The sequence below is a fragment of the Anabrus simplex genome, chromosome 8 (assembly GCF_040414725.1).
Source record: "Anabrus simplex isolate iqAnaSimp1 chromosome 8, ASM4041472v1, whole genome shotgun sequence".
Taxonomy (NCBI): Eukaryota; Metazoa; Arthropoda; class Insecta; order Orthoptera; family Tettigoniidae; genus Anabrus; species Anabrus simplex.
This window is the reverse complement of record NC_090272.1, coordinates 92,567,825-92,580,465: the sequence shown is the minus strand read 5'-3', so window position 1 is coordinate 92,580,465 and position 12,641 is coordinate 92,567,825. Positions and strand designations below refer to the sequence as shown.

Here is a 12,641-nt window from a genome sequence, read left to right as displayed (position 1 = left end):
CGTAAATGCAGATCAGTAGTGATTGAGTGAATCCACTTTCGTGCAAAGTGAATGATGAGATCAGCAGTATTCTCATCAGCTAATATAAAGTATCTCCAGCAAGCTGAGGTGTTCCGTCTTAGGTCAGAGAGTTCTGTACAGTCTGAGGATGTGGAACACATTGCATTCGGTACTGCACCAGACTTAAAATGACACACTAGTTGGAAAAGGTTCGCCATCCCTGCTCTATATTATCCTTGAAGCTCTGCCGTACACGCTGTCCAGTGAATATGACATTAACAAATCTGACAAATTTGGCCACTCGGGAATATAGAGTACAGTGCACTCGTACTCGGCGAGTTATATAGGTCAGACAGAGAGGAACTTCAATACTAAGTACAATGAACACACTAATGCGGCAAGACATAATAGATATTCAGCCATAACATCACATGTCTGAATCTGATCATAATTTTTCCATCATAAATAAGGACCTACAAATCATTTAAACTATGAAGAAGGGACCTTTGCTCACTATTACAGAAATTTACTACGTGTCTTTGGACCAACAAGCAAATTCCAGTTACAATCTTAATGAGTCCATTGGGAAGGTAATTGTCCTTTACAAGGTCATCCACCCCCCCACCCCCCCGTTCTAAACACATATTTAGGGAGGACAGCTCATCAACGTATTATCCCCACGTCCTTTGTTACACCTACTACGTCACTGCCAATCCTGAATAAGTTACCACTCCCTCCTCAGATCTGTTAACTGACATCACTCAACAACAAGCTCCACACAAACATCAGTGCACTTTTAGCTTAACCTAATGGTGTGTTCACAAGAGCGAGGTGCACGAGAGCAAGTACTGCTCAACAAGTTTAAGTTAAACACATATTACATGTCAGATGTCTCACATTTTTCTTTTCTGTACAGTTCATCCTTCTTCGCACCCTCAAGACCTACACAATTATGGCCGTACCATAAGACTCGCAATGTCTACATACTGGCTTTTCTCCTTAAGTCAACAAACAAGTTAACAAGGTTGTTCCCTCAACTCCACAACACACCTTAAAGTTGTCTGTTAATAGAAAACAAAAGCTAAAAGGTTTCCACCTATAAATAGTATTGAATAGGTGGAAGGAAACCTTTTAGCTTTTATTTTATATTATATTGCTCTTCAATACGGAATAATATGAAATCCGTTACCTGTGAAATTGTCAAATGGGGCAATTCCAACCTCTGTAACCTTTCAAGATGGTACATTAACTATAAACAACTGTTCGATTGCCCTCAATATAGCATTTTGTAAATAATTTTAGTGTGTTTAATGTGCCAAATCAGTGATGTGTTTTAACTTTCGTGAAAGCTCAATGGCAAGCTGAGTATTTACTATACTATGCACTATACAACCTCACTGGACCATGAATAAACCAAGTTACCCCCTGAAACGCTCCTGCGTTTCGATGTATGTTATTTTGACCGACTTCACTCTCTGCTTGGAGTTGTGGACTCTGTTTTAAATATATTGACTAACGAGTTTATTATTGGTGTCCCAAGATAGTGTAGGAGTTCCAGTTTGTACCTATTTTCTTTTGCTTCTTTGAATTTAAATTTATATCTTTCCTTGTGTTATTCTTTGTTCAGGCTGCTAAGGCAAAAATGATGGCAAAGGTTTTTACGGTAGCCTTCTTGTGTTGTTATGAGATCTATAAAAGATTTAAGGGAGTTGTTCGTTGATTCGCAGAGAATGCGTAAGTTTGTTTGCTTATTTCCCTGTTTCATTCTGATAGTCTGTCTTTTACTTCTTTTGTGATGGCTACCATCTGGCTGTGATCATCTTATGAGAGGATATTTGTTTTCTTTTATGATGTGTGGCTTTAGCCGGTTTTGACTTTGGTCAAGTTACTTGTATGAGTTTTGGTCCTTAGTCTTGTTGTTTATGCTGCTTCTTTTAATAACATGGTATGATCTACCATCGAGTATTTGTGTTTGATTGGAATCACCCATATATATCACACCGTGTGCTTTGTTGTTTGGTCACATACTGGCAGGGATATTATTGTTGAAGGTATTTCTTGGCCCGTGATACGTATCTGGTCTCCAAGGCTGCTTTGTGAATACATTTAATTATTCATTATCGAAACCATTTCTTGTTGGGACCTTGTGGTGGATATGCAATTTATTGTAAGTGTGTGGGTCTATATTTGAAATTCTGTCAGCGAGTTAATTATGGCCATTCATTGGGATTGTCCCTGATTATATATATTTTTTGTTTTCCTTTACATTTGAATAATGACTTGTTCATTGGCACATGGGATTTTGGGATGGCCCCTTTTCCCTCAGCTTTTAGTGCAGTCCGATGGTAATCTTCATTTACTTTTCCCTTGGTATACCTCTGGACGCAGACATCTTGATTTCATACACCTCTGTTAATCTCTTTTTTCTCCCCACCCCCCTTCCCTTTGCACGACTTCAAATTTTACCTATCGTATTTATCTTTGCCTTGATTATTATTTAAATTCTTGGATTTTTTTTTTTCTAGGGCTAAAAAGTTATGTTTTAGTGTGGCCCGTTTTCAACTCGTCTTTATTCAATGTTGACAGATGTACAGCCATTTTACTTGAGTATGCTTTCTTTGTGAGTCTTACCTTTTTAATTTACTGGTATTTACTTGGTTATATTCTCTGCTAGCCAAGAAACAAGTGTCATTGATTCAATATATTGCATTTCTTCGCAGATATTTTAATCGTTTTGTGACTTATTGGAATTTTCATTTTCCTGTTTCAGACAACTGTCAAACAACTAAAGGAGAAAATTGCTGAATCCATCAGTTTTCCTGTTGATTCACAACGCTTAATTTATTGTGGCAGAGTTTTGCAGGATGATAAGAACTTGAGTGAATATGGTAAGTTTCCTCTTGTTCTTGGAGTTTACAGTTGCCCAAACAATCTCCTGCACATTGCTACTTCAGTTTCATGTTGTTAAATGTGAAAATATGCTACATTTTTCAAAATGACAGCACGTTATATACCACAGATCAACGAACGTTGATTCCTTCAAGAACAGGGATTTCAAAATGTTAGCACGTTATATACCACAGATCAACGAACATTGATTCCTTCAAGAAGAACAGGGATTTCAAAATGTTAGCTTCTTCCACTGGAATAAGTACCTTTTTTTCTATATATGGCTGGCATTCCTGCACACAAGGAAGATTTACCATGGAATAATAACTCAACTATATTTCCCCATTCTCACATGTACCTGTTCCCAATTTGACATTCGTTAGCGTTTCCCTTTACACTGAGAAACTGATATTACAGACTAGCTCATTCTTAAGTCAGGGTAATTTTCAATCCTGAATACACATAAAATGTGTTACGATGCTTTTGTAGGGACCAAAAATAATTCATAAATGGGAAACTTGCCAGAAAATGAAAACAGATCATGCTGTTAAATTTAAGGTTATTTTTTAATGTAACAATAATTACAATAGAAAACAAAGAAAAAAAATGTTCATAATTAAAATAAATGAATAAAGAAATCGTACATTTTAAGAACATCAAGGAAAAACATTCTTAGAAACGCAAACTGTGCACGGAAGTATTTGAATAAAAATAAAAAATTGCAGAAAAATAGTCTAGAATTTAATTCAGAAAAAAGAAACATGTTTATTTATTTATAAGTATTGATAGGTGGAAGGCCTTTCCTATTTCTAATTGTGTAGTTTGTCAGTACGGATATGAAGATCATAGATTACGATAAACAAACATTTTGTATCACTCCACGAGGTGCACGGGGTCTTTGCGCAAATATGAAGATGTAAATTTACAGACATAGCTGCTTTGCCTGAGATGATAAAAATATCACTGCTATGAAATATATTTTTCATAAAAATGAGCAAGTAGGCCTACGTTTTTTCATTAAGTTATATCTTTAATTCCAAAGCGATGACCTATATTTTTTGTGGGCATAAAAGTTTCCTGAACGTCCAAATTAATTTTTAACATCAAACCCCGATAAAATGTTAAGGGAAATTTGAGATATTAAAGAAGGTAAATGGAAGCTGAGAGAAATGAAAGGCGAAGCGCAGAGAGCATAACAGCATGAAAGTAAACATTTTTTCATCCAGTTATATCTTGAATTCCAAAGCGATGACTTATATTTTTCATGGCCTTAAATGTTTCCTGAAAGTCTAAATTAATTTTTAATACCAAACCCCGAGAAAGTGTTGAGGGAAATTTTCGAGATATTAAGGAAGGTAAGTGGACGGGCCAGTTTCAATGCTAGGATATTCGCCGTTTTAATACATATGAAATATTGTACGCAGAACATTTTTATTGAAATCGAGGTCCGTCACTGGCTTCTTCCTCTTAGGGTTTTTCCCTGGCGACCTGAACACTGCATTATTTTTATATCCGTAGCTTGTTTTATCCTCTGTACTGTTCGCAGGCAGATACCACATGCGAGTGCTGTCTTCTTTTGAGGCGTGGCAACATGGCGTTCTTCACCTTCGCTGCCTCTGAACGCCTGCTGGTCATGCTTACAAAATGCAAATATACTCTAAAATACTGTTTCCCTCGCCTTTCGATACTATACTTGTCTTTTTGCTCTTCCTGGATCCATCGTACACACGCAAATAATTCCCTAAATTCATTGATTATGATATTTACAAATAAAACTCGAAACATTCACTCGTGACCCGCACATCAGGCGCTTCTTGCTGAAATGATTCTGTAGGCTCTGCGGAAAACACGTCATACTACAAAGCGCGCGAATGTTACTGCGCAACCCTCTTCAAACCGCCTTCCTGGCTGCATTCTACTCTAGAATCCTCTCCTGAATTACTTGTAAGTTTGTCACACTCCACCTCTAAAATACTTCTTACACGTGTTCTCTTTTTACTGGACAGTAACACGACCGGTGGTGGATAATTCTTTTCGTGCAATATAAACAATTAAAATACACACACCGGCAAAAACTGATGTTAGTTTTGCAATACAGTAAAACCTCGTTAATTCAAAGTCTTTCTAATACAGAAATTGGACTTCCAATTACGTGATTTCAAATTAACAGCCATCTTGTAATTCAGAAATGCCAACCCTCGCCAATTTTCGCGGATTCTGCTTTTCCGCGTACTGCCTGCTACGTGATATTGTGGCATTCCTTAAAACGCTGAATACAAAACGATTTCACTCTTTTCAACTATGAAACACACTATGGACACACCAAAGTGAGTGAAAGTGCGGAAAGCCACCCCTGCACGTTCCAGAAGACGCGTTCTATCGTGACGTGGAGAAATTTTGAATTTAAATTACTCTGTAAAATATGGTAATATTTTAAAGAACTGTAAAGTCAGTTTAGAATTAAAAGTCTGAATTGTTTTCAGTTTAAATATGACAAATGAGGGCAGTTTTCTCCCATCTACGGTTGCACAAAGCATAACCGTACACATCAGCATCAAAAACTAGGTGAGCTAGGAGCGTGTAGGCAACCTTGATGCAAATAAACCCGCACTCCAATTTTGTGCCTTAATTTTTTTTTAAAAATATGTGGGGATTATTCGCGTAAGTACAGTAACTTGCACATCATTACTTGCATGTAAGAAAAATTTCTAAAGTAGACTGCCTCTTCTTTCCTTCCAAATTACATACAATAATGTAGAGTTTGGTAACGTAATTCATCACACTAACGTCACACTGTTTCCAGAGTTTCTACTGCTGCCAAATGCGTTGTCACTGCTGTGCGCTTCTCACCAGCTTCATTTTCATCCTTGGGTTCTTGTTCATTACTGCCTATTCATTCACCAGCTGTTCATTAATTTCATCCATCATCTGCACCTCGCAGGTGGCAGCATTATCACAATCAACGTGTGGCAAAATTCGCCTCTTCATCTGAACCAATCTGGCTACATACTTCATATGATCAGTGCTTTCCATTATTTTCATTCAAACTTCATCAGTGGCTGAACAAACAAAGCCCACTTTGCGGAAACAGTTTTGAATTGTGAGTTCGTTTATAGATTCCCAAGCTCATTTTTGAGAAATCCATGAGCATCTTTCTATATTTCTGCTTCACACGCCTGATGATGCTCTGGTCCAGCGGTTGGAGATGGCTTGTACAGTACCGTTTTCCTCTGCCGCACTCCCATTCTGGCATCAAGTGATCACAAGAAGTTCTCAATAATTGATATCATCCAAGCATTGGTATTTGCCATGTACTGGCATTGAAAGGTGCAGTAGAAGTCCGTTTTAGCGAGAATTCATATTAGCAAAAAATTTACACACTATAGCGGATTGTCGTATCCAATTTTTGTATAAAAGTCAGGAAAGCCCCTATACACATTAAAATCTACATATTTCCTCGGGTTTAATGACCGTTAACTGAAAATTGGCATAATACCGAAGAGTACCCGTTGAATATTTGCCTGCAATACCTATTCCATGCATCCCTACAGTACAACAATTCATCAGAAAAACTTTCTTACCATCCATAAAACTTACTTTTACTCAACGTCAGATATAACCGGCTACCGCTACATGCACGTCTCGCTTGCCGGGTTCGGCCAACTTCAGGGGCTAGCGATGTATAGGCCTAATCGCGGACGTTGAAGGTCAACGAACGAGTTTATTGCGCCGTGGTATGCCCATGCTGCCCTTGCATTTTTCATGCACATTCCTCACAATTTCGTCTTCTACTTCTTTAAAGCGTCCTTGTTGCGGACCACTGAATGCATATTTTTTTTTACAGTACACATTTTTTAGCTATCTTTGTCTTCATGCCAATGTCAAATATTGGCTTTAGTTAGGCCTATGGCATATTTTCTTGTGGCTACACAATTTATTCTACATTTCAGAATGTTTAATGACCATTAACTTAATATTGGCATCATAATATTGACCAGCATCCGTTGAAAATTTGCTGGCTGTACCTGTTCCACGTATCTTCACAATGCGACTGTCCATCGCGAAAATATTCTTGCTGTCTATAACACTTAATTTTACTAAGTGTCATGTACATTAGACGCATTATAACTCTGCCATTGTGTAGCCGGTCTTTCTAAGAATTCAAAGGCTCGCATGTTTTGATGCCATTATGCATATTTGAGAAACGTTTCTGTAGGGGCTCATAGAACGTCATTCTCACAATTCACCATTTTTCGAGATCCAGTGATGTTACACAGAGGTACTGTACAACCACTTGCCATGGCTAGTCCTGTATAATAAAGAGGCGATCATTTATCGTCAGTGTGTGCGCGTGCGCAGGCTCACGGGTATGATAAGAAGCAGACGCTCTATCGGTCTATCGTCAGGTCATGATGTCCAAGATACTCAAGCTCTTACCCACACTAGACACTACAGGTCCAGGATTATACGGGAAGCTGTGGAAATACGTAGAAATCCTAACAATTTCAAAAGGGACACCGGCTATCAATTAAGTAATACCTGGTTGCCAGCCATTAAGAATTTACGTAGGTAGTTCCTTTCCCTGCCCCTTCACTAGTATTTCGTCTATGTTTTTTCCAAATTCGTACGTTCCTTGTCGCCACATGTTTCATTCCAGGCTTATGTCTTTGTCTTACACCTGTCATGCTACACAAGCACATTATGTGAACCGCTTGGTCTGATTGTGATAGTTTGGTCAGCTTCCGCTTCGAACGCTAGCGTTGTGCAACATCCTGGGGGCCATCTGGTGGTGAATGAATGTACCATTTCCATTTCTACTTGTACTATAATGTTCCAAATTCAAAAGTGTCATTGTTTAAGAAGCCTTTCTCGTGGACAGTCAAGGATTCTTCTGAGGATGCAGAGCACAGTTTTCTGCAAAACGTTAAGAATTTCATCTTATTTTCTTGACACGGCACAAGCCCAAAAGCCTATATAATATCATGTCTAAAAGCTTACAGCATTTTATGTGACTTCCATTGGTTTGTGAGAGAGAGTTCTAAAAATAACTTTTCTGACTATTCTGCTCACATTTATCAACAGTGTGTCTGTGCCTGAGATTTTTATTTAAATATTTTGTATAAAGGAAGGTAAATAACGAATTCTTTTTCAGATGTGAATGGTAAGGTTATCCATCTTGTGCAGCGTCCACCTCCTCAGGCTTCTCGTCCCAATGGAGGTCAGAGTGGTACAAGGACTGGTACAGGTGGTCAACAGCGCCGAGGAAATCATCACTTTCGTCAGCCCCGGTTAGATGGCAATGCAATGTACCTTGGAGCTATGGCATTTCCTGCTGACCTTATGGACGCGCAAGGTATGTAGTTTTCTGCATCTGTCATAAGTTCAGATATTCACATGTAACCTGTACTTAATTGGAGTGGACTGCAGGCATGATAAAGATTTTGCCTGTAGTACCTTGTTGTTGTTTGAGTCATCCGTCCATATACTGATTCGAGCAGCCCTCCATGTCACCTTATCCTCTGCTAATCTATTACATCCTATGTCTGCTGATATCTGCTTGTCATATTTCTACCTTGGTTTACTCCTACTGTTCTTACTGCCTACACTTCCCTCAAAAAACAGCTGAAGAAGTCCTGGGTGTCTTAAGATATGTCCTAACATTCTATCTCTTCTTGTTGTCTTAAGTCATATCAGTATCCTCTCACCAATTCGATTCAGTATCTCTTTGTTCGTGATGATCTATCTATTTACCCTCAGCAAAACACTAAATTTCAAAAAGAATGTCTAAAGATCAGTATTGTCCCATTGCTCTAAGAATTGCATTAAAGTATTGGCTGACTCCAGTGAGGTCTGAAGCAATGCGCAAATGTGCGCTAATACAATTATTGTGATTAATAATGAAATGCCCAGACAATACATCGTCACTATGAAGGCACTCCTTAATGTTCCTTTCATCTTCCTTTCACCACACATAACACTATCCTCCACCACAATAACACGCAGTTACCTACATATGGCAGATGCCGCCCACCCTCATCGGAGGGTCTGCCTTACAAGGGCTGCACCCGGCTAGAAATAGCCACACGAAATTAATTAATCTTCCTTTTCAAAATGAATGTTATTTTCAATAGTCTTCCAGATATCTTTGATGATCCCTCCTTCATTTGTGAACCCATGAAAATCATTGGCGAGCTCTTCGACATCAAATGCAATTTTCTCTACGATCGAGTGATGTTCTGAGCGGTTACTAGATCCCATGACTTCTGGACAAGATAAAGCACTTCTTTTAGGTTTAGCTTTTTCCAGAACTTGACTATCGACGTTTCTTCAGAAAATAAGAGGCCTAGAACTCCTTTATAATGTGCCTCAAAGATTGCGATGGCACCTTAGTCCATCAGCTGAATTAATGATGTGGCAAATAGGAAACAAAAATGTTTCCATCCTCTGATTTAAACTTGGTATTAACAGGGTGAGAGGGTGCGTTATTAGGAAAAAGGACTGCCATTGATGGACGTCAAGAAATCTTGAAACCCACAGAAAGAGTTTATTATGGAACCAAGTCCTGAAAATATTGTGTGCCATCCATCCAGAGTTATGCCAATCTACTGGAAAATATCTCATCTCTGTTCCTTTGACAGAACATGGATTTTTTTGCTTTAACAACAACAGCTAATTTTAATTTATGGTCTCCACTAGTGTTCGCACAGCACAAGGTTATATGAAATTAATTTAATTATAGTCCATGTTGATTTATCACTATCAAAAAAGATGGGTAAGTCCAATTATTCAATACCTTACATTGTTATTATTAATTCCATATATATTAGGATTAAAGCCTGAATTTTGGGTTAGTTTAACTGAGATGGTCATTACTTGAGACCATGCATTTCTCTTCACACCTCTATTGGTTCATTCATCGCATTTTAATTTCCACATGGTTGTATAATTCGTATAATGAAATCTTCCGTGTTTATTCGGTCCACTTGTCTAGATATATCGTACTGAATATTTTTCTTTTTCTGTCAAGTTTCCCACAGTGGTGGGGTCACGGGTGCGAACTGTGTTGTCGATGCAAATGTGGCCCTGTTTTACGGCCGAATGCCCTTCCTGACGTCAACCCTATCTGGAGAGATGCGTTCACTGTTGCATGTTTCTGTAGTGATTGGTAGTGTTATGTGTTGGTATGAATGTCGAAGAGGAGAGTGTGGGGACAAACACAAACCCTATTATACACAGTTAAAATTTCCACCCCTACTGGGAATCATACTGACCATTTAACCAAGGAGCCAGATATTCTTCTTTCAGTAAATCTCTCCTTAGATATCAACTGGATGTCCTCCATTTCTCTGTCCTGAGCATCTTCCTTCATTTGCTTGCGACTTCTTCCTCTCTTCACATCTGTTAGCATTCCAGACTTTCTTTGTCCTCCCTCTTTTTTCCTTCAACCTTTGCCTCCATGATTCTCTGTAGTAGACAATTTCAACATATGTGACCAATTCAAGATGTTTTCCTCTTCTGTATCATCGTGAAGTTCCTCTCCTCTCCTACCCTGCTCAGCGCCTCCTCATTTCGTCTTACTCTTTCGGTCCATTTCACTTTCTCCACAACCAGATTTCTAAACTTTCTAAATATTTTTCTTTCTGTCTGACTGTCCATGTTTCAGAACCATAAGACACCACACTCCACACAAAACATTTGGCAGACCTCTTCCCAAGTTTGATTGGTATGTTTCTAGATGTCAGCAAACATTTCACTCATCCAAAAGCCCTCCCAAACATTATTCATACCAAGTGTAATTTATTTAGTACAGTAGAACTCCTATTTAACGTTTTTACAGGGACCTGATTTCTTTAACCTTAAATGGGGGTTCACCTTAAATCGAGGTTTCAGTAGAAAGCACACCTTTTCCAGAGATCTTTGCCTGTATTAATATGTATTGTACCATCATACATTATTTACACAGTGACGGCAATAAAACAAAGAGATATCTATCCTACACACTGTACTGTAGTTACTGTTTGTGCTTAATTTTGACGAATTTGTCATTGAATTCAAAATCGCTTTGGTTTAAGGTTGTTCTTATAACGTTATACATGATTTTCCATAAAAGTCGGAAAAGATACCAAACTCGCACAAAAACTCGTTAAAATCGGTATGAAACAGCATTCAGTTTGTTTAAACATTTTCGCGGATGTTTTTCAAGCAGTGGCTTACTCATTAGCACGTGTTTTCTAATTCCAATAGCCTGAACATGCATATTGAGTTTCATTCTTAAAAATTGTAATAGCATCACTTCAGATGCTTTTGGCAGACATTTCCAGTTTCTCACTTCAAACGGCATCACTTAACCTAGGTTTACCGGGCACATGTTATGGAAACATATTTCAAGCACCCTGTAGAATAATATTTTCACTAAATTTACGTGGGAACAGACTTTCTGAAATTTAACAAGACTTGAAAATACATAACCTAACCTCTGAAATTAGTTATGAACAGCGCTTGTCTTCAGAAGGAGAAGTATCACATTCGTGTTTTATTTCAGTACACAGTATTAAAATTATCCAATTGTTTATTTCAGCCTTTATTTCTAAGGTGTTCACAACTGTTGTCATTGCACTTACTGCAAAAACATGTTATCCCAATGTTTGTTTACACCAGTTGGAGTTGAGGAAAGCTCTGGCTCGCTCAAGATTGATACGGAAGATGATTGTTCGCATTCAATATAAACACTGGAGTAGTGTATGAATATTGATAACTGATGAAAACTAACGCCCGAATTTTCCCGTAATAACATATGAATCAGTAAAAGGATTCTCATCGTAACCAAAGGATATTGCCCAGATTAATGTAGGAATATTCACATTTAAAATATTGTAATTAAATGGGAGTTCTCTTCTACTACAGCAGCCGCAGTCGGATGTGTATCAGACATCTCACCTTAGCCCGAAGTGCCCTTGCTCTAAATTCCTCTTTTGCCTTGAATCATCCTTACCGAGCTTATGGCGTCTTTTTCATAGTTTCTTAATGACCCATAACCAAAACGAATATGAATAAATATTTGAAAATTTTAACATTTCCTTAACGCCAAATGCAGGGTTTGCCCTATTGTGAATTACTTTAAATCAAATATAAAAATGCATTGCTCTTATGAAATAATTTTTGGAACTGGAAATTTCTTCTGTTAAATGCGGTTTACGCTAAATCGAGGTGAGGCGAAATCGGGGTTATACTGAATTTTGAAACAGAATCCATAATGTGAAGGAACATGAAATGCATAATCACTGAAGGGAGTTCTGAATAGAATGCAACAGAAGAATGTGAAGACTGCAGTGTACAGCGATGGTTTACCAGCTGTCACCAGTCGGGATTGCGAAATCTGCCTCAGTTGTTGGAAACGGGAGTGAACTGCTTCAGGGTTAGTCACCGAGATGGAGTAGCCCAGTGTGAAGTGCTCCATTTACAATAACGCTTCACAAGCACTGGTGGCAGGTAGCCGATTCCTGTCGCCTAGTGTGGAACAGCCCTTAATGCATGGTACTGCACGAAGTCCTAACGCAAATATTTCACATAAATGTGAAGAAACGTACGCAAAGAGGAAATAAATGAGAGAAATCTTTCCTGTAATATGTTTATCTTCATTTTGTTCTTCTTTTCGATGTTTACACATCTAATTGCGTGCTGCTCACTCTGCAATTCGTGGGGAGAAATTCCATAGTCACATTCTTCAGATAAGTAATAGGAGGATGTGCTGG

The 12,641-nt window shown here is 38.2% G+C and overlaps 1 protein-coding gene across 2 annotated transcripts in view; it reads left to right on the top strand.

The window, feature by feature from the left end:
• The window catches only part of LOC136878835 (large proline-rich protein BAG6), a 281,352-nt gene that overhangs the window by 10,024 nt on the left and 258,687 nt on the right, over positions 1-12,641 (top strand). For both annotated transcript variants that reach the window (XM_067152362.2, XM_067152361.2), the window contains exons 3-4: positions 2,771-2,888; positions 8,042-8,242. In XM_067152362.2, the coding sequence (XP_067008463.2) occupies positions 2,771-2,888; positions 8,042-8,242 (319 nt within the window). The remainder of the gene's footprint in view (positions 1-2,770; positions 2,889-8,041; positions 8,243-12,641) is intronic.